The sequence below is a fragment of the Tetrao urogallus genome (assembly GCF_951394365.1).
Source record: "Tetrao urogallus genome assembly, chromosome: 4".
NCBI lineage: Eukaryota > Metazoa > Chordata > Aves > Galliformes > Phasianidae > Tetrao > Tetrao urogallus.
In genome coordinates this window covers 29827261-29850078 of record NC_136817.1, presented here as the reverse complement: position 1 = coordinate 29850078, position 22818 = coordinate 29827261, and the positions used below count along the sequence as shown (strand labels likewise).

The 22818-nt window shown below is 45.0% G+C and overlaps 1 protein-coding gene across 1 annotated transcript in view; it reads left to right on the top strand.

The window, feature by feature from the left end:
• The window catches only part of SEPTIN11 (septin 11), a gene marked incomplete at both ends in the record, with an annotated part of 42154 nt that overhangs the window by 3518 nt on the left and 15818 nt on the right, over nucleotides 1-22818 (top strand). Inside the window, 2 exons of the mRNA XM_079534606.1 lie at nucleotides 17630-17744; nucleotides 21005-21200. Coding sequence (XP_079390732.1) covers nucleotides 17630-17744; nucleotides 21005-21200 — 311 coding nt within the window. The remainder of the gene's footprint in view (nucleotides 1-17629; nucleotides 17745-21004; nucleotides 21201-22818) is intronic.

Genomic DNA, 22818 nt, shown 5'->3' with positions numbered 1-22818 from the left:
CTTCTTTAGATCTTCTGTATTATCAAAGTGAATCTTCTGTTACTGCTCCTGCAACCAGGGTTTATTTTTGGATGGTATCTAGCTGTTTAAAATAGCTTAATGAAATTCTGTGACAGCAGGTAATTTCTTTCCAGATCAGGTCATGAATACTAGGTGAAAGCTGATAGGGAAAGGCTTGTTAGGTTGTTTTGATTTTGCCACAGATGTTGCCTTGTTTGCTAGTGACTCTTGAGAGCTGATTCCTATGAAAACAGTAGCTGAAAAAAAGGATTGTTTCTGGAGATCTGCATACATCTCATTGGTTTCACTCAGGAATTATCATAACCTCTTCCACATGATGGGTGTGGAAGAGGAGAAGCAATGTTTTGACTCCTGAGGGAAATCTGTTAGTGATCTTCAGGACTCACCTGTTTGGATCTGAAGATGTTCTGCAGTCTGTGGGCGGTGTGCTGGGAGGTTATCTGAGTGCAGCATGAAGCTGGTTACCCTTTGTGAGCAAGGGAGGCCACTCACTGCCAGATGCACATTAGCTGCACCAAGTGTGTTAGTTGCTTTTCCTGAGTACTTGTGCATGGTTTGAATGAAGCTGATGGCAGGCTGGTGGTTGTGAAATGGGGGAGGTTGAGTTGACAAACAGCTTGCTTGGCTTGCTCGGTGACAGTGCAAGCTGTATTTCTTCCTTTTGCTGGAGTGCACAGCGAATTATTCCCAGCAAGGTACAGGAGCAGAGGTGGCACTGGAGATAGAACTACAAATCTGCTTTTGTGCTTTCAGGTAGAGTTTACCAACAGTCAAATCTCTGCATTTTGAGGCATGCAAATCACTTCCTCTCAACTATGGTGAAGACCTATCAGCCCAAGGCTGATTCAGTCTGCTTATCATTAACGTTTGTTCTTGGCATGTGTCTGTAATAATGTGCATTACCCCCCAGTCCTTCAGAGCAGAGGAAATATTCAGAATTGTGTATAAGTGTCCTAGGTTGTTCTTCTCTTGCTTCTGCATATGACTAGAGCTTTCTGTTCTCCATTGTCTCTTCTTGTGTTAATCAGTAGAATCAGGTCTCTGACATATCTGTGAAGTGAGCTTACTTAGAAACAACCTCACTTGAAATGGTGTCAAGACAAATTTTTCAGAAATTGCTGATAAGTGACTGGAAACAGTTTTTATTACCAACTTCTGTGGCTAAAAGGTGAGGTGGTCATGCTGTGAGCAGGTATAGTGCAAGTTGTAAGCACCAGTGGTGACAGGGGCTTGAAATAGCTGCCTGAAACTGAACAGACACACAGTCCTCAAATCTTTATGTCAATACACCAAAAGGACTGAAGATTTTGCCAGATTCTCTGGAGGCCTGTTACAGTGGTAAATCACACCACATAGCCACTGCATCTATAGATTTCTTCTTTCTCTTCCTCTGGACTTATTTCAAATCCAGGTTAAGCAGTGGTAGGTCTCATTGTGCACTGATCAGTCCCATGGATCCGAGCTCTAAGATCCGCGTGTGTGCATGCATGCAGGCAAAGGGTGCACGTGCTTAAAACAGGGTGGCTTCTAGATCCCGTGTCAGCAACTCTTTCTCTAAAACTCTCATAGCTGTGGCCAAGAAAGTCTGCTTGCTGTTGTTATATGTATCTATTGCTTCTTATGATAATACTTTGTTGGCTTATAGAGTCCAAGATGAAGACTTTCAATACTTCTGAAAATGGTTTCTTTTGTTTGCTGTCTATTGTGTGCAGTATCCAAGCCAAGAAAAACTCCCTGTGCTTTAAAGGAATACTTCTCTGTCACCAAACACCTTTTATCTCTGAAAATGCCAGCCTAATCTCATTCTGTTTCATCTGTCTCATTAATATTGAATACACGGTACTTTAATGTGGCAGTTGAGGCAATGTGGGGAATTTCAGCTAATATCTGCCAACAGCAAGCTGAGATTTAATGACACTTGTATGTGATCTGCTATACATAAAGTAGTTGGCATTTTCTAGAAGCATTTGACCTATTTTATGCTCCCTGCCCTCTCAAATCTGCTTTCAGAGGTTGGTTAGTCTTGAGGATCTGAGCTGTCATCTTGCTTATGGGGAGATGTGTTCCCAATGGGTGTTGAGGCTTGTGTGCTGGGATCATGAGAAGGATCCATTGCTGTGGACCCATTTTAGAAGCAATAACATGAAACGCAAGGCAGTTTGGATGCAGCCACCCTTCATGGCTTTGAATGAGCTCTTGCAGAGCGATGCTGTTTTTCTCATAGGCTTAATAGCTATTCAAGTCTGGTTTGGTTTTCTGGTGAAAAGGGGGTTTGGTCACTGTGGCACAAGTTCTCAGTATCCGTTGGAGGTGGCAAGTGGCACTGTGTTGGGGAACTGAATTACACTTGGGAAAACTTCCATACAAATCTCAGCTTTGGCCAGTGGCCAGCTCTTCAACAAAGCAGCCATAAACCCTTCCTGATGCTCTGAGCTGCAAGGAAATAAGACTGAAAGTTGGGACTAAACTTCCTGAAGTATGCTGCTTTCTGGGTTGTGCAGCTGGTAGTCACTGGGACAAAAAAAAAACAACTCAGTTTGTTTCCACTGTGTGATTGCCAAGAAGCAGTGGTGAAAGGGGAACTCAGGTCCTGTGTTTCCAGGTAGCTGAGTGTCCATCCTGCTGGAAATTGTTTTGGCTGTTCTGCCTTTAGAGTTATGCAGTAATTCATTATTAGATTCTTGATTACAAGAGCCACTGGGAGCACTGGGAATTAGTGCATGTGGCTGATGAGCTGCAAATGTTTTGGCCCCGTTTTGCTGAGACTTGGGCAAGAAACTTCAGTTTGCTATGCCCTTGTTTTTTCCACGTGTAAGGTAGATGATAATTCCTCTCCTTGCATTTTTTTTTAAGCATGTAGCTGTAATGAATGGATTAGTAGCATAGCCATAGTTAGCTTCATAAAGATAGCACCAAATGTAGTGAGATCTTGTGGCATGGAAGCATTTCCAGACTAAATGTTTCCTTAATTGAAAACTCTTTCAAGAAAACTACCATTAAAATAAGCAATATGCAAGTTGATGTTTTTGCAGGGATTTAACAAGTAATTTCAGTAAGGAAGAGGGGTTTAAAAGTGAGCAGCATGAGTAACTCTGCCGACCTCATTTCTGTGGGCTTATGTAAATGCAGCTGAGGGCAATTTTTACATAAAACATTTCTAAAACATGGCGTGTTTTTCTGGTACAGGCTAGAAACATTTAAAACATCAAAGCTAGAGGTGTTATGGTTTTGTTGCTTAAACAACACTATTATTTGAAATTGTAGCCTTGTGTGTGACTACTGTCTGTTAAATAGCACAGCCATGTTTCCCCCGGGTCTTGGCTTGCCAGGAATGTTGCTCAGAAGAGCAATTTTTCCATGGGATGTGCTTGGTTTTGATGTAACCTAAGGAAAGCAATATTTTTCTTTTGTAGCCTAACCAGGCAACCTGATGATTTCTTCAAGTAAAATGAGCCAGAAAGCTGGAAGTATAAATCCAGATGTGCAAGCTGTCATAGAGCTTACATGCAAAGAAGGGAAGCATAGCGTTCACACAGGCTAAAGAGCAGTTTGTTTCCAAAACGAAATAGCTGGTTTATTCTCATGTAAAATATGTAGTAAGAAGTCATGGAATCACAGAATGGCTTGGGTTGGAAGGGACCTTAAAGCCCCTTCACTTTCAACTTCCTGCTGTGCACAGGGCTGCCCCCCACTGGTGAGGCTGCCCAGGGCCCCATCCAACCCAGCTTTGAGCACCTTTAGGGATGGGGCATCTGCAGCTTCTCTGGGCAGTTGTGCAGTGCTTCACCACAGTCCACAGAAGAAGTCACAGAAGTGAACGATCTCCACCTAACATCTAACCCAAATCTGTTGTCCTTCAGTTTAAAAATGCTTCACTTTGTCCTACTGCTACCAGGCAGTACTCAGCTACTCAGTTTCTCTCCTGTTTATAAGTGCTCTTTAAAGTCCCAAGAGGAGAGTGTGCGGGTGCTGTCTCGTTCCAAGTTAGCCTTGGTGAATGATGTACTGTGTGCTGAAGTATGTTGGATTTTTAAAGCTGCTCAGGATGGGGAACGTCCTATCTTTGGTTTCAGTGCCTTATACAGGAGAGCTATGGCTTAGTGTCCCAGGTGCAGCGGTGCTGGGTGGCTAGAAGGGGCAGAGTTTAGAATCCGAGTCAATTGAGTTGGAAAGAACTCTTAAAAGTCATCTGGTCTAACTCCCCTGCAATGAACAGGGACTTACAGCTACATCGGGTCACCCTGTCCAGCCTGACCATGAGTGCCCCCAGGGGTGGGGCATCCACCACATCTCTGAGCAACCTGTGCCAATACTTCAGCATCTTCACTGTAAAAAGAAAAATAAATAAATAAATAAAAAAGGCGAAACCCCTCCCCCCACAACTAAAAACAACTCACCTTTTTTCTTCCATCCAGTCTATATCTTCCCTCTTTTAGTTTGAAACCATTTCCCCCTGTTGGGTTGGATGCTCTGCTCCTGGCTTCCAAGCCAGTAGGATGGCTAGACAAGCCTGCTTTTGGGACCTAGCCTCCAGTTTATGCCTTTTGGGGCTGTTGGGCAGCCTGAAGTGTGAGCAACTCATATAAAGCTTGATGTAGCTGCATGTGTTAATGCTGTGAGTGGTGTGGAGGAGGCTGCTGTATCTCCAGCCTGTGTGGAATTTACAAGCTGTGTACTGCAGTGGTTCACTTGCTTTGGTGTATCTCATTAAATAACTCAAGGCAAGGGCAAAAGTATGTGCTACGCATGAGAATTGTGGCTCAGTTTTGGAATAAGCAGGTCTCCAGCACTTGGAGTTGTAGAATGTGTCAGAGCAGGGCACTCCTTCATGTGAACCAAGATTGCCACGTCCTCTACGGGGAATGCTCACTTTCCTGGAGCAAGCTGTGTTTGCCTTGGGTTACATTTGTCTTCCCAAATCCTCAGGTTTGGCTCCATGAGGTTGTGACTGGATTTACCTGCTCTGGCAGGTCTTTAAATCAGGGAGATGAAGCATGGGGCGGTGGAGCTGGCTTGCTCTGCTGCATCCCTGCTCATCTGTCACAGTCATGCTCTGCTGTTCTCTGGTATGTGCTGGCACGGTTGGCCAAGCTCAGTAGTTCACTGCTTTGCTTACCTGACATGCCCTATTTCTTGTGCCAGTGTAAAAAGGGAATTGAGATCCAGCATGGAAATCAAATCTCGAATGGGCAGCCTGGGACCAGCATGTCCACTCTGAGATGAAAGAGGCTGAGCTCTATTTGAGTTGTGTGTGTATGCAAAGCTACAGCATAAAATTACCACAGGAGATGCAAGGGAAAGGCAAGTCCTTATTACTGACATTTGGAGCAACAGCCTTACAAAATACTAAATTTTTCTTTTCTAAAAGCTCTCCTTAAGCAATGTATTTCAGTAAGGTGCATTAGAATACTTATCTGATTTTGTAGGGTTACAAGACTCTGAATTCTGGCAGGTATGTGTTTTGCTTGGCTGTCTGGGAAAGGGTCTGGGCAGCTGGACAGAATTTCTGGTGTTTTCTTTGGGATATATCGAGGAAAAATATCACAAGCATGGGTTAATTCTAATGCTCGTTGCAAGCAGTGACATGGATTGCTGCAGCACAAGTCCTGACAGGAGGGCAAGAGTTAAAAGTAAGCCTAAGTCTGTCCACTTGCTTTCTATTCAAGCACAAACATAACAGAGATGGAGAGTCTGAACTGAATGTGGTGTCCAGCCTTAATTTGTGATGAGTTGGATTTGATGATCCTTGTGGGTCCCCTTCCAACTCAGGATATTCTGTAATATGCAGAGGTGGATGCTGGCCTTGGTTTAACCTGTCACTGTAGATCCACAGGCAGTTGATGGCCATTGCTGAAGCCTGCGTGTGGAATAATTTATGACGTTATTTCAGCAAGCACGTGGGTGAATGCCAGCAGTTCTCAAAACTCTGCCAATGCTCTTATGAGCTGTGGGGCTGCTGCAGGAAAAACAGCACTAGATTAGTGCAGAGCAATGCTTGGAAGTGTTGCACTTAGTTCCGAAGGACTGTCCCATCCCTTCTGTGCAGCAGCTCTGGGCTCTAGGCAGGATGCTGTGCAGGGAGAGCAGCAAGTAGGCATGTGTTAATTGGGAGTGTTATTCAGGCATCAGGCAAGGTATGGGGAAAGCAGCACAGGAAGAGACTTCTAGCTACAGGGTTTTCCCGAGCAGCCTTTGCTATCTCTCTGCTGACTGGGAGGACAATGATGGCATCATTGCAAGTACTTAGACTGTGTGGGTAAGTGCTGCAGCACTTTATCTCGAAGCCTTGAAGCATTCTGGCACCTCTACAGGGCTGTTGGCCATGAGCTTGGTGCTGGCTGTCTTTTTGGGGGCTGAAGTGCTGAAACTTTCATTCAGCCCCATGTAAGATGCAGCTACAAACCACCAGTGCTTGCCTGCAGCTCTTAGGCCTCCTGTTTTTAATTACTGTTGTGACACTGCCAGCAAGGTGGGATGGCCAAAGCTCCAGCTCACTGAGGCAATGGGGAGCTACAGTACGCAGGCAGGGAAGCCTCTGGCAAGGCACAGGGCAGGGGCAGTACCTGCCTCTCTCTAATTGTTGTTTGTTCCCTGCTCATCCGGTGCTTGTATATGGGAATCTACCAAGCAGAAACTCATCAAAGGTTACCTAGAGCTGGCACCCAGCAGTCTTGCAACTCACCCTGCAGCTATTGCCTTCGGGGGAATGAGCAGCTCAGACTGCTGGCCCTGCCTTGGGAGCTACGGGGCTCTGTGTGCCTGCACAGGTGTCAGTGACTGGCCTGAGTGCACTGTCCTCTGGTTAAAAACTCCATGTTCCCATAAAATGTCATGTATTAGATAAGCATCGGCCCTAATGCACAGTCTCCTTGTGCTTCTGAACAGCACTGATAACTGAATTCCTGCAGGCTGGGGTCCACTTCCTAGTGGATAGGATGAAGTACACAGTGACATTCTGGGGCTTTCACTTGTGATCTCACTTATCAGTGGGCAATGGCACCAAAGCTCTGACATACTCTGTCAGATTTTAGCCTTGATGAGCCTGCTGCCAAGTTAGGGATGTGCATCATTTTATCAGGATTGGTAGAATAGTCCTGGAAAACCATTCAGAACACAGCTGTATGTTTTTTTTTTTTTTTTTTAATATTCTTCTTCATGTAATAAACTTGATGGGACATCAAGCCCTTTAAAGTTACTAGTAAAATTTGGATCAAGGTCTTAGAATTATTATAAACGGGAACATGATTTTATGGATCCAGGGCATCTAACTAGAGTCTGGATTTAGACATTAATGGAAGCTTGTTTGTAGAAATACTGTTAATATTTTCCTTTAGGAGTTTTTGTTCTTTACATGCAGTTGCTCAAAGTAATACCCAGTGTTACAAAAGAAAAATATTTTTCTCTTGCTTATTTCCTCATGCTTGGCATTTATACACCATTCCCAATGGGTTCTTTTATTCGAGGATGCTGATTTGGAGTGTTGGGGTGTATATGTGGCTTCCTTGAGGGCAAAAGTTAAAACTGTTGCCCTAAAATAAAAGAAGGCAAGAAAAAGGTTAAGAAAAATGAAGATTCAGGGATAGACAACATCTGAAACTACTTGCATGAATACTTCCTCCCCTTAAAATCTGGACTGCTTCTTAAAAACTTGCTGTAGGTACTCAGCAGTGCTGCTGAGCTTGAGATGCATGCGAGTGCATTGCAGGCTGTAAAATATGAGGTTACTAGGCCAAACCCAACCTCACTGATTGTTCATGCCTATCAGATCTGGTGCAGCAATGCTACGGTGTCATGCTTTGTACTTGCAGCACCTGAGCCTCCTGAGGACTCTGCCTTGCCAGGGAGCTGAGAGAGGCCTTGGGCAAGTAGCTACTCAGGCTGAGAGGCTTTGCTCTCTCCTTGCATCTGCAACCTTGAATTTGTCGGCTGATGCTGGTCATTGTCCTTGCTTCTGCTCTGTGAGCAGGTCCCTGACCTGTGGTGGTCTGGGGCCAGAGCCCAATAGTAGAATTCAGAAGAGAAATAGTGTGATTTGGTGCAACACCTGAACCTCCAAAGCTTGCTAGGACAAGATTTCAGGGGAGAGACTGCAGCCCTTGGAGTTTGATCCCTGTGTGTGAACTCTGTCCTGGTTCTGGTAGGTACAAATGCAGGAACATCTTCACTGGGAGAGAAGCCAGCCATTGAAATGGCCCTGTGCCAGCCTTGTCCCCCTTCTGCATCCATCTTGGTTGCTCTGAACTGCCACTATTTCCAGATAATGGGGAAGGAAGAAAAGGCTAACTCTGCAGGCTGGTGTTTTACTGCGAAAGATGCATGTGGGAAATGTGGGCAGATTTTTCACAGGGAATGATTTATGCCAATTCTGCATCTGGTTTTATTTGTGTTATTAGGATTAAGCTAATAAATGTGCTTGAAGTTGTAGATTATGGGAAATTGTTATTTGTCAGCACTGTATTGCCAAGAAGATACCCCTGGTCTATGTATGAGTATGCAATTGCTTGCTCTAGCCAGCCCTAGGGAGCCTGGATACAGGAATGCTGTTGCAGAAGAGAACAGTGGTTTCATAATGAAGTACCACCACTGAAGGACCCCATTCATCTGTTTGTGCTTCAGAGGTATGCTGTTAGTGTGTTTTTTTTTTTGTTTTGTTTTTTTTTTTTGTTTTCTTTTTTTTTTTTTTTTTTAAGCATCAGCTTGTCAACAGTTTTTTGGCATCCAAACCTGTGTATGTATATTCTTGGAGACTGCAGGCTGAAGTGGAGGGTGATGTGGGCTCTGTTTTGAGCCTGGCTGCTTAAAAATGTGATGTCTTAGTGGAAAGCCTGGCAGCAAGTTTGAGCTCTGGCAAGGAAGGGGGAGAGGAGAGAGAGAGAGAGAGAGAGCAGGGGAGAAGGATAAAGGTCACGAGCTTTAGCCAAGGCCCTAACTTGTGTTAGTCAATGGAACCAAACCTTTTAGTCATTGCCAGATCTGTTTTCAGCATCAAGCCAGGTGGGTGTGTAGCCACAGCTCTAAAATGATAGGTTTGTCTGAGCTCATGCATTTTTCTGAGAAGTTATGGCCTGGACTTCCTCCAGTCTCAGGTAGGCTTCATTATTTCAGTTGCACAGTAGTTGTTCCTGTCTGACTACTGGCAAAGGAACAGGAAAATGAAGGCAAATCATGTGGCTGTTTATCCCGAATGCTGTGAAGTTATCTGCTTTTCCAGGTCTTTTCTCCAGGATCTTTTTTTACCTCCAAGACATCTCGTACAAAGAGGAGGATGTTGTTTTCACTCCATGTTATGCGATTGTAGCTTTCAGAAGTGAAGTTCTGTGGCTGCCCTAAAACATGGCTTTTCCTGCTGAGAAATATCTTGCTTACTTATAAGCTGCATTAGGGAATTGCCGTCAAGTAATTAAGGAAATCATCACGGGCTGTTTATAAGAAGGTGAGGTGATTACAGGAATTGAAGCTGCTGGTATGACCTGAGCTTGGCCTGATGGAAAAGCTTGCACAGTCCTGCAATTGCTGAAAGCTACAAGCTCAGGTACAGGTATGAGCAATGCAAATACTGCATGCCCTTGCTGAAGGGGCGTCCAGCAGTCTCAGGGCTGTGCCAGCAACGTGCCTTGAGCCCCCTGCTTCTTGCCAGCTCCAGTGCTGGAGAAGAAGTGCTCACATGGCACTGGGCTTGATGCATCTTAGAGCTGTGGTGTGGCCTCATTGCTTTCATAATGTATTCCCAGTTGCATGAATTGAACTACTTATTTAATTCTGCCTCAGTCAAAGAGGTGTTTGGAAAATAGGTCCTTGTAAAAGAAACTTGTGTGTCAAACTTAATGCTGGTATCATTGCCTGTAAGTGGGGAGGATCCATATTCTCAGGCTGGTCTCCTGCAGAAAACACCATTCTGACTTTAGGGTGTCTGCCTGATCCTCCTTTGCAGGGCACTTCAGGGTGGTGTGGAAAAGAGAGAAGACAGCTGCTGTTAGTCTTCTCTGAGAAAGGTGTGAGATTTCTATAAAAACAATGCTGCTACTTTCCTAATCCCTTTAGAGGGGATCAGCAGAAATGCTCAACTCCAGAAGAGAGGTTAACTGTGCTTGGTAGGAGGCTTGTGAGGCCTGGGCTGCAGTGGGGGCTTGCTGTTTGAAGTCATGATCAGCTAAAATGCAAAGAGAGAGCTTTTTTCCCCCTCTTTATTGGGGACTAAGGAGAAGGTGCATGAAAGAGATGGGCCAGAGCAGGGCTCTTTGTGTATACAGGAACTGGTGCAGCTCTCTGGGATAGAAGGCTTCTCTCTACCACAAGCTCAGGACTGGAGCTTGAGAAGCTCATCCTTGGATTCCTTGTGACTGGAGAGTTAATCCTCTCCTCTGGTGCTATGAGTGTTTGTTTAGCCTGCTCTCTTACAATGCATTTGTGGAGTTCAAAAAGTTGGAGTATATGTTGGGCAATTGCCGGTGTCCTGTCCAGGGATTCTTTATAACTTGGAGTATCCCCAGCATTGCAGCAGTCATCAAATGCCTCTGTGGTCCTGCCTCTTTGCAAGTGATGAATGTGGAGATGACTGTGGGAATGTTCCTGTCTGCAACCCATGTGTGAGAAAAATGTTTTGTCTTGTGCTTCCCAGCAAGCCCAGAAATGTAAATTCTGGGGCTGTCTATCAGTGCAGCCAGACACAAGGAGAAGAAAAGGCCTGGTGTAAAGTGGCCTTGCAGTCCCACCTCCTCCTCGTGATATTAGCGTTATGGCTGTGCCACAGGCCTGGGCCAGATCTACTTTCCTCTGGAAGATCTTTAAAAAGATGTTAATTGGATGAAGACAAAACACAGCCTTCTGAGGCAGCCACGGAAATTTGGAATTAATGAGGTAGAGGGAAGGAAGTGCTTCAGCCAAAATGGGGAATTGCTCCTTGAAGCATGTCCTACTTATGAAACTCTTTCCCTGTTTAAAGACAGGAAAGCGAAGACATGCTGAAGTCAAGCAGGAAAAATTGTTTCTGTTGAGAGCTTTAAGAGCAATGTTTCAAACCTGTCAGCTAAATAGTTCAATTCCTCTACATGCAGATCCGGATCAACTTAACTTCATTTTTTTTTCTGCTGAAAAAAGCAAATTGTATGCTAAGGTGAACAGCATTATCTGTGACCCTCTATATTCCCTGATTGCTGACCTCTTTTTAGTGATTCTTTTTAAAGACTTATGTGATGCCCTCTAATAGCTTCCTGGGCCATAAAGGGCAATGCATATTCTCATTTTGCTATTTTAAAGCAGGTATAAAGGCCATGCCTTCACACCCCGAAGTTGCCTTCCTCTTGGTTTGAATGAACAACTTCAAATCTGGTTTTGCTGCTTGGTTGTCATATTGATTACTTGATCAGTAATGTTCAAGTACACGCGTAGCCAGTGAGTATAAAAATACAAAGTCATCCAAAGCTGAGGTGTTTTATCTTTTTTTTTTTTTTTTTTTTTTTTAAATTATGTATCTTTAGTGGCATTGTGCCTGTGGGATATGGTCTTAAAAAGAGCTGGTCAAAGCCAGCTCTTTCAATTCAGTCCTGGTAGGCAAATGAGTCCTTTTAAAAAGTCTCTGCTTCACTTAGGTCCTCCAGTAACTGCAAACCCAGTACAAGTTATTGATGCGCCAATGTGAATTTACGGAGCTGAATGATTACTTAGTTTGAAGTTGAGACCCATTCATACTCGTGTTGGGGTACCTGTGCTATGAAGAAATCATATGGTATGCATGTATGTTAGCAGTGTCCTAGGACTTTGGTGTGAGAATTACTGTGATAGATTTAAATTATTTAGTCCAGGATTAAGAGAACTAATAAATATGCAGTCTGGAGCCTTGATACACTCTGCTCTGTGGGCTGTGCTTGGTAATCGGGTCTCAGCAGAGAGCTGTAGCACTGCTTTGTGGTGCCTACACACAGGGCAGTGCTGTGCTGTCCCTCTGCCTCCAACCAAGTTGGTGAAGCACAGCATTAATGCGAATCCTGCTGATAGATCCCAGAGCTCATTAATTATCCTGAGCATGATATGGGGCACTTCTCAGTTCTGGAGCCTGCTAAATGGGAGCTGATAAAACATGCCCCAGATGTGCAGTTGCAGTATTGCAGGGCAGAAAACATGGGATTAAGGGGTGGTAAGCAAGCCTGCACCACCTGAGAAGGAGAACTGCTGCTTTGTGTGTGGAGTGGCCTTTAATTTGATTCAGGTATTGGAACAGTGCTGCTTTGTTACAGGTTTATAAGAAAGCCCCATGGGCTGCCTTTCTTTCTGAAAGGCTCTGTGTTTTGCTCCAATGATGTTCATGCAGCTAGCAAGGCCAGGGTTTGGAGAAGCCTGGAGAATTTTGGAAGAAAACATGGCAGTGGGCTCCGAGGCTGCACTGCCAGGTTTACACCCTCTGTGCTCTGCTGTGCCTGGGATTGTGTCCCAACAAACTCCCTGTTAGTGGGCCCCGTGTGAGTCCTGCTGGGATCGTGGGTCATACTTCTCTGTGTCATGCCTCGTATTGTGCTGTGCCTCTAGCTGTTAGCAAAGGCTACATCCACTTATTCAACAGCCTGTGATGCAGCTGTTTCAGTGCTATTTTAAGAGCATGGCAGTGGAATACAGGAAGAAATGGCTGTTATTTTCTTCCTCTCTGCTGTCTTGCTGGACTCCATCTGCCATGATGTGGGATTCTGTAGTGAAAGAGGTGTGGGGAGGTTGGGGGAGGGGGGAAGAAAACTTAGCTAATACCTACATAGCATCTTTCCTCTGCATGTGCTGCCTCAAAAGGCAAACTGTGGGGAAATGAGAATAAATTAGGAGCAGTTTTGGGAATGAGTGAGTGGGGTCTCAGCCTGAGGAGAATGGCAGTGACTGTAACATTTAATTTGTCAGGTTGATGTAGACAGTGAGAAAGGCTGTTAGCTGCATGTTGTCCTCCTGTCAGGAGTGCTGGGCTGGGGGAGTTGAGAGCATCTGGTTCTCATTGGGCACTGCCTTTACTTGGTCTTCATTCTTGTTTGTGACATTGTCTTCCCCCTCCCTTCCTCCTTCCTTTCCTTCCTCAATCCTTTTTTTTTTTTTTTTTTCTTCCAGTGAGTTTACAAGTCTTGCTGGAATGCACATATGGTCCTTATCATCCCCAAAGTCCAGCTTTTTTTCCCTCCTGGTTAGCAATTTGTGACATCAGGGGCTGCTAGAGGCATTAGTCACTTTTACTCCAAATAGAAGAGTTAGTGGTTTTTGGAAACGTATGGAGGAAAATGTCTTTTATGTCAGCCCTTGGCTCAAATGCAGCCGTTACTGCTCTGAGTCTGTGCTGACCTTTAGCCAAACATTTTGCCTGGAAAATAAATGTTCTTTCCTACTCCCTGCAGCCACTTTGGAATTGTTGGATTTCGCTGACTTTCCTCTTCCCAGAGGAATGTGGCTGTATCCTTTTACCTATCCTCGTGCTGTGCTGTGCCAATGGAAGCTGCTCTGTTGGCCACAGGCACTTGGTGCTGGGCCTGGGGAAGCCAGACTCTTCTGCTACCCTGATTTTCAAGGATTAAAAGGATGTAACAGCGTGTTCAGGGTGAGCCTTGGTGTTCCCCATGTCCTCTCTAGTTATCGAGCTATTTCTGGGCAAAAGTCAGGGAGCTATGGCAGCACTGTGAGCACTGGCCATCCAGCTTGCCTCCCTCTGATGGATCTTCATGGTTTACTTGGCGTAATAATCCACAGAACGAGTGGATGTCTTCTGCAGTGGTCTGCTCCTTATGCAAGGAAAAAAGACCTCCCAGCCTCCAGTAGCTTGCATGCATCTGCCCCAGCTGGCAGCCAGGCGTGGAGACAGGAACTCCCCCTCTTAGGCTGGTGACACTGATGGTTATCCTGCCTAAAACAACAACAGGCCTTCCTTTCGTGATTAATGGACTGATTTCCATGGTCTGCGTTCTTGTACCATGAATGTGCTATGGCGGGGGGAGGGTTGTTTCCTTTTGTTTTCCCCAGTGTTATGTGTGAGTTTCCTCATCTAAGAATTAAGGGCTCAGTCGTCACTTCAGCCCGTGCAAGGAAAGAAGGGGAGGTCACAAGCAACTCCAACAGTGAGCTTGACTTTGGTGCAGACTTGGGAATGCTTCATATCCTATTGGCTTTAACATGGGGAAAGGGTCTGATAGATCTGCCTTGTCCCTAGTGCTCTTTGCTTCTGTGCTACTACTGCTTGCTCAGCTCGTCTGTTGAGGTCCCTGGCTTCGGATGCAACTGAGATTACTTAAAGTGCCGGAACCTGTGCCTGGTAACAGGGCAAAAATGTGGCTGGCCTGTGCTGCTGACAACAATAAAAGCTTTCAGAATTTCTCAAAGGTTCCTCTGAAGTCGTGTGGCCTCCAATAACTAAACACTCGCTTCATATTTGTGGTCTAGCTCCATGTTTTGCATACCAGAATTTTTCCCCTCTTGAATTGGAGGCTCATTTTTGTTTTCTTTAACTCTTGGGAGGCCATGTGAAGCTGACCCCCAGATGCCAGAAGCAGTGGGACAGGAGGGGATGAGGGGGATATTTTGCTGGCAAAATTAAAGCAGAAGGGGCTCAGCCAGAAGGCTGTTGGGGCTGAGGGAACAGCTGCTGTGGTTCGGGGCTGAGTGAGGAGACCAGGGCAGTAACTACAGATTTCTTTCTGGTCTCATGCTCTGCAAGTCTCTGGGAGATAATTCTTTCTGCATCTCAGCTTGCTGACCAGGCATCTTCTCAAGCATAAGGAAGTACTCTGCTTTGCACTGCACCTCCAGAAGTGGCCCTCTTCTAATCCTGCAGCCCACCTTCTCCCTAGCTGCAGGCATGCTGTTGCTGTCTCCAGTGAGAAAAAATAGGTTTATTTCCCTTTATTCCTGTTAGCTCTGCCAAGCCACAGCGGCTTAGAAGGAATGAGCCACTTCTATCCTTGCACACGCCTCGTCAGCCAAATTGTTTTACAGAGCTTCACTGAATTACATCCAGACAAGCCCAGAGCATCCGTTACGGCACTGCTTGACCTATAAAGCCATTACCACCAGGAGCCATGTGTGAAGAAAACCAGATCCAGTGCAGAGTTAGCAGGGCTCTGAGCCCACAGTCTTTCTTGTCATTCTGCAAGGAACGTCTATTTTTCCTTACAGCTAAGGGTGTTGGGAGATGGGGTACAGGCAATTCATCTCTTCAGAACATCTGCAATATGATCACTGATCCAAGAAATATTAACTGTTAAATGAGCTGTAGGTCACGCTGCAGAGAAAAGTGCTCAGTATCTGTCTCAATAAACAAGCATTTATTTATTGTGCTGTAGCTTTTGTAGGGCTGGCATATGCTTTTAGATGTTCTAAAATTCCTTTCTGGTCACATAGATAGTATATGAAGAGGGAGGGAAGATTTTTTTGCCCTGTAAAGTGGGAGTCTGTAGAAACAGGACTTTGTCCTAAGAAAGTTTCAACCTAAAAACTGCTTTTAGGATGTCTTAAAGTCTCCTGGCTTCTGACACTGTCCAGACTTTCACCCAAGTCTGTCTATGTCTGTGGTGCTCTCTGTGGAGGTCTGCAGAGCAGTGGTTTTCCCCAGGCTGATCCTGTTCATGTCTTCAGAGATTGCTGGCTGGGAGGGATTATTCTTGTAGAGCTTGCAAGAGATCGGTGCTTCCACATTCAATGGTGTGTCTGGGCATTATTACTAAGGCACCATCAGGACTGTGCTGTGGGCTGAGGGGCAGTGGAAGGGTTGGTTTGATCCAGGAGTGTGTTTAGATGCAGTGTGGAGGAAAGAGAGGTCTTGTGCTGAGTTATGTGAATCTCCAAAGGGAAAAATGAGGAATTCCCTTGGTGGGCAGAGTGATGGTGTGCCTTTCTCCTCTGGGTGGAATGCCCTCTGCCTTCCTGTGGCAGGTGGAGTACATTGGGCCCCAGAGTACTGCTCACCTGTCTTCACGTGTACATCTTGGGCCCTGGGCTCAACTCTGGGCAAAAGATCCTTTGCTTATGGCAGCCTTCCTCTTCTTATTGACTGTAGGCACCCAGTTGGCAGCGGGGTGACTCACTTGAGAACGCAGCCTGCTGCCTCTCCTTGATGGCTGTCACAGCAACTCACAGCCTGAGCATGGTGACCATCTGATTTAACGTCTTGTTGTTTTTTAAACATTCTTTCTTGCCAGACTGAATGCATGAATCACTTGCCTGTTCTGCTAATTATATGCTGAGCTGCCATACTTTTTGCTCTCCAGCAGAGGTTTGTTTCCACACTGGTACCTCTGAGCTCGTGTGCCGCTCGGGCTTCCACTTCTTTCAGATCTTGCTGAACCTCTAGAGGCCTGGGGGCTGCTGGGCAGCTGTATGAGCTCAGCCCAGTGTGTTCAGGCTAATTGGTGGTGACAAAAGCAAAAAGGTGATTGCAGAAGTGGTTTTGGCCATGGGAAGGTTCATGCTGATAATTGCAAACAATAAAAAGTGCTAATTGTGATACAAAGGTGAAAATGTTTAGCCTCTGCCATGAGAGAGGAGAGAGATTAATTCAGCCCAGCAGTCTCAAATTGTCCAGCATGTTCCATGGGAGCATGTAATAGGGGTATTGTGTTAAGCAGGGCTACATCTGTGTCAGTGGGCTGCTGGGGTCCCCCTGAGCACTTGCAAGTTGCTGAGCTCTCCTTGTAGTGAACAAATCCTCCTTTCTGTATCCCTACTACTCAGTGAAGTGTGCTGCTATTTGGAGACCACTGCAGGGACATGGAGATGTGGGCTTCTTTCATCTCTGCCCACACCTTGGGCTCCTGGCATTTTCCTGAGGGTTTTGCTGTTCCAGGCAGATAACAGACTACAGTTTTGCCTCCTGTTATGTGGCGCAGCTTGTAGAAAAAAATACCTAGTATTGAAAATGCAGATACTGGTTTTGTTGATGTTTGCTGCTTGCAGGAAAAAAAAAAAAAACGCAATCAAAAAACCATGTAGCAAAAATAACTGACACAGATGCAGGAGATGAGTCTAACTCCCATTCCTGCTGAGTAACTGATGATGAGGCAGTACTTGCTTTCCCGAAATATATCAGGGAAAGAGATACCAATACTGTGCAGAGGGATGTTTCACACCCACCAGTTTCTGCAGAGCCTATGAGTCACGGGCACCCAATGCTTTCTGGGATCTGCCCCAAACTCCCTTCACTTAACCATAAACCCAAGCCCACTGGTGTTTTAAAAATACTTGTGTTACAAATGTTTAATTTAACCCATTCATAGCATGCCTAAATCCCAGGGTCTCCTTCTATCAACATGCTTTTCCAGAAAATCACTGTTGTGGGTCAGTAAAAGAGATGATGTTGGTAACAAGATGCTGAAGCCTCAGAAACAGTATTTGGGTGTTGGTAGTTGGCTACACCCAGTTCATCAGTCACAGGCATGGAAAAGCAGTCTTGAAAGTGCTTGCATGCCTTAGTGTTGGGGACAGTTAGCTCTGGAACCCTACTGTGGTGAGCTGGGTACAAGTGCAGAGAGCTCATACGGTTAGACAAACCTGAGATGAAACTGTTGTCTCCTGAAAACTTCTGAGTCACCCTGATGTGTGTTGGATGTGACCTGCTGCTCAGCCTCCTTGTTACATGTCTTTCTTCTTGCCCTTACAGAATGATGACCTTCGGAACCTGTCCCTGTCTGGCCATGTGGGCTTTGACAGCCTCCCTGATCAGCTGGTTAACAAGTCAACGTCACAGGGCTTCTGCTTCAACATCCTCTGTGTGGGTAAGTTGTTTCACATTATGGGTTCCATGCAAGTCCACAAGTTAGCATCTTATCCAAAGGGTAAGATCTGAGCCACTATTGACTTTAGTGGCAGGGAAGTGACAGCTTATTTCTAGAGCTGCTCTAGGCTAGGAACTAGTATTCCACTTCTCCTTTTTCCTTGCTGTCCCTTGATTTGAGATTTTTGAATTCAAAGGTGTTCAAGGTGTTGATGGTCCTGGGGTCCTGCTTTTCCCAAAGGCTGCCATAAGAAAAATAAGTTGATTTGGGGATTGAATGAATATTTGGAAGAATGTTAATGTAATTTAAATTTAGGCACAGAGGCTGCTGCTCAGTGAATGGCATTTCTTTTCTTCCAGGCTTTGCTTGTTATATTCTTAGTTTTTCCAGTTGGAAACGATGTTGTTTTTAGACTCCAAATGATGTATCAAGTACAAAGTCTGTCACCTATTCTCTGCTGCATTTAATCTGGGTGCTGCGAGTTGGTTCTGTAGCCTGAGTTACTGTGTAATTTTACCCAAATTTTTCAGAAGTGCAATATGGGGAGGTACCAGATTCTTTTGAATATGGAGAGATGCTGACTGTCTCTATACTTTATAGCTATTATACAGAGAGAAATCCATTGCTCAGCCCTAGGGAGCTGTGTGCTAAAACATCACTGACCTAGCGGTGGACACCTTCAGGATATCTCCTGTGATTGAGGTTTATGAATACTTAAAAATGCTGTCTTTTACTGTTAGCTTCACAAAACAGTCCACAGACAACATCTTTTCATCCACTGTTTACTTAAGGCTTAAGGAGGGCATATTGTCCCTTCTAATAGGGGGGATCCAGAGGGGTTGTGGATGTTGCCCAGAGAGGCTGTGGGTGCCCCATCCCTGGAGGGTTTCAAGGCCAGGTTGGATGGGACCCTGGGCAGCCTGATACTTAATCTAGCAATTGGCAACCCTGCCTGGGCAGGTGTTTGGAATGTGATGATCATTGAGGTCCCTTCTAACTCAAGCCATTGTATGATTCTGTGTTTCTAATAAGTTAATTAACTAGGAATAAACCACAGCCCTCTGTGATGTTCTGTGGCAAGATGAGACTTTGTCTGCAGAGCAGGATAAACCATCTGAAAAAATCTGGCAAATGAACTCATTTCCTCTTCATAGCTTTGTGCAGTGAAGAATGAGATAAGAGTAGTATACTTGTTTGTGCTCAGGCTATCAGCCATCACATGGCTCTTCTAGCAGCATGAAACCATTTAAAATTCAGCAGGGAATATCTAGATTAGCAGGCAGCTCTTTAATCAAAATGGCATAAATTAATTGCCTTTTTCTCTTGCAGTAAATATTCCTCTCTTAGCATGACTTGATACATTTCCATTAGCAGCAATTTGTTCCAACTCTTTTCTTATAAAACGTGCTGATCAACCATTTTTAGCTCCAGATTAAAATTTCACACAAGTTCCTGCAGTTGTCCAAAGAGGAGAAACTTTCTCCTTAAAACAAAACTTTTCAAATTGTGTTTTCAGAAAGGACACCATCGACTTTGACATAGTAATGTGAAGCTTTTAGTTGCAGTGTGCATGACTGAAATGCTGCAATGCTGATCGAGCAGAGCATTCAGCAGTGCTGCTTTCATATTAGGAGCTCACTATAATGCATAGCTGCTGACTGTTTCTGTGGACACAAATACCGCATGGTTTGCTGAGGTCTTCGAAGTGGGGCTTCTGAACATTTTGAGTGAGAGATCCTCGAAAAGTGCAGACAGCCCAGAGAGATGCTTGGGGGCCATCCCAGATGCAGGCTCTCTTCTCCCCCTTTATTTTCTGCATTGGTGAATCAATCACTTCAATTTAAGATTTTTCAGGGCAGTGGGGAATCTTGTTCACAAGCGAGTAGTTTGCCTAAATGCTAACTGTAGTGCAACAATGAACGTGGTTTGGATTTCTTCAGAAGAGATGCAGCTTGGCATTTCTGTCACTTCTGTTATTAAAAAATATGTGGAGAGGAAATTTTACTGAAAACTTGGCTTGTTTGTGATATGACCTTGAGATACTTCCTCAGCCCACCCCCTGCTCACAGCAAGGGCAGCAGTAGCAGTTGGAGAGGGTAACACTAAGCAAACACTTCTGACTTAAAAATGGGGTTTAGGCTAATGCTTTCATCAGTGTTACTAATTGCACCGAGGCAGTTTTAAAAGTTGGTATTTATGTAGTATGCTATTTCAGATGTTACTATTTTTTATTTTTTAAATTTTATGTACTTCTCTCAAGTCTTCATTACCCAAATTGCATTTTTGTTTTTTGTAGTTCTATTGAAAAACAAATAGAAATTGATTTTGGGAGGAAAAAAAAAAGGCATAAAACCACACAGAATTGAATGCCTCCTTGAGAATCAAGCTTAGAGTTGAGAGAAGTTACAGTTTGCTTCTGTAAAAAACAAAAACAAAAAAACCCAGCAGAACGAGGACTTGACCAACAGTGTTACAAAGAGAATTAAGTATTTCTCAAGTAAGAATGCTTCATGCTGTCCCTTGCAAGATGTGCAGGATGGGGTTCTTTGTGCTGTCAAGCAGGAGTGCGCCTAAAGCTCTGGTCAGGTCATAACAATGTAAAAACAATGAGTAACAGCTGAACTCCACTGAGAGCAAATGCTTCCTTGGGAAAGGAATGACTATCTGCCTTACCAGCCATGCCAGTGTAGCAAGTCCAGTAACTGACTTCTGGTAGCAGCAGGCATTTGCTGGAAGGAGTCCTTTTCCTTTTTTATGCCAAGGGCCTCGCTCAGCAAATGTCTAAGTAACTGTTCTTAAAACGGTCTCTTTTTTTCCTTTTGCTGTTTCTAGCTCAGCCTGGCTCTCTACCTGCAGGTGATAGTTTTTAGCTCAGAAGGCATTTGGTTTATCTTATGTCTGTCAGAGCAGCAGCTTTTGCCTGACAGGAGCTTGTTTTGGATTCACTGGTGCATGGCGCTTTGATCAGAGACGTCTACAGGATGTGCTGCACAGACATGGCCAGTCTGACCTGCAGAAGCCAGAGCTGCTGTCACTTCATGATGTCCACAAAGTCCCTTGTTCAGTCCAGGGGTATTGGTAGAGACTGAGACTGTCTCAAAAGACATCTGTTCCTCCAGGGATTATTTTACTTAGCTGTATGTACATAGCCTAATTCCACTAGTGGAAAAGCAGGGTAACTCCTTAACCTGGTGAATGTGCCTGCGGATGAGACTGGGATAGGAGATGGCACCATTCTGACTCTGTTTTTATCTGCTCAGGTGAAACTGGCATCGGCAAGTCAACACTGATGGACACTCTGTTCAATACAAAGTTTGAAAGTGAGCCTGCTACACACAATGAGCCTGGTGTGAGATTGAAAGCCAGGAGTTATGAGCTCCAGGAGAGTAATGTCCGTCTGAAGCTGACCATTGTTGACACGGTTGGATTTGGAGATCAAATTAACAAAGATGACAGGTAAATTTATTTCTACTGGGAGAAGGAGTCCTGGTGCTGATATGCTCTGAGATCAGAAAGTCTCAATCCTCTGTGGGGAACAGGGTAGGTCCCCTGTTGTTCTGGGGATACTATGTGATTCTAGTGTGACAGCTGGCACTGCTGACCTTGAGAGGCGAGTAGAAGTGGCGAGAAACTGAAGAAGTAAAAGGACCAAGTAGAGGGTTACAGAGCTGGAACTACGTTTGTGCCGGCCTTATCGTAGCATCACTAAGGTTGGAAAAGACCTCTAAGATCATCCAGTCCAACCCATCACCAGCAAGTCCACTAAACCGTGTCCCTCAGTGGCACATCTACACATTTAATGAACACCTCCAGGGATGGTGGCTCCACTGTCTCCCTGGGCAGACTGTTCCAATGCATTACCACTTTTTCTAAGATGACGTTTTTCCTATTATCCAACCTGAATCACCACTGGCAAAACTTAAGGCCATTCTGTCTTATCCTGTCACTGTAACCTGGGAGAAACTTACCCCTGCCTTACCTCAACCTCTTATGTTATTGTAGAGTGCTCAGGTCTCCCCTGAGCCTCTTCTCTAGACTGAACAACCACAGTTCCCTCAGCCACTCTCCATAAGGCTTGTGTTTCAGGTTCTTCGCAGCTTCATTCCCCTTCTCTAGTCACGCTCCAGGGCCTCAATATCTTTCTTGTAGTGGAGGGGTCAAAACTGAACGTGTGGGCCCCATCAGCTCCAAGAACAGAAGGGTGATCACTTTCCAAGTCCTGCTGACTACACTATTTCTGACACCAACCAGGATGCTGTTGGCTTCTTGTCCACCTGAGCATATTGCTGGCTCATGTTCAACTGGTTGTTGACTAATAGCCCCAGATTCTTTTCTTCCACTCAACTTTCCAGGCACTGCCATATGCCTGTAGTGATGCACGGAGTTAGTTTTTGTAGCCAAAATGCACTTGGTCTTTATGAAACTCATGCAATTGGCCTCAGCCCATCTATCCAGCCTATCCAGATCCCTCTTTAGAGCCTTGCTACCCTAAGGCAGATCAACACTTCCTCCCAACTTGGTGTGTTCTACAGACTTACTGAGGATGCACTCATTCCTCTCATTCAGATCATCAATAAAGATATTGAACAGACTGGCCACAATACTGACTCCTGAGGAAAATACTGATGACTGATCTCCAACTAGATTTAACTGCACTCACCACCACTCTCTGGGCCTGGCCACACAGCTTAGATTTTACTTAGAGAAGAGTATACCTGCTCAAGCCATGGGCTGCCAGCTTCTCCAGGAGAATGCTGTGGGAGATAAAGGCTTTACTAAAGTCTAGGTAGGTTACCTTCACAGCCTTTCCCTTGTTCAATGGGAAAGATCACCTGGTCATGGAAGGAGATCAGGTTGCTCAAACAGGACCTGCCCTTCATAACCCCATGCTGTCTGGGCCTGATTCCCTGCTTGTCCTACACATGCTCTGTGATTCACTCAAGATGATTTGCTCTGTGAACTTCCCTGATACTGAGATCAAACTGACAGACCAGTAGTTCTATGGATCTTCCCTCTGACCCTTCTTGTAAATGGGTGTCATAGTAGTGACATAGTCTCCTGTCACCTAGATCCT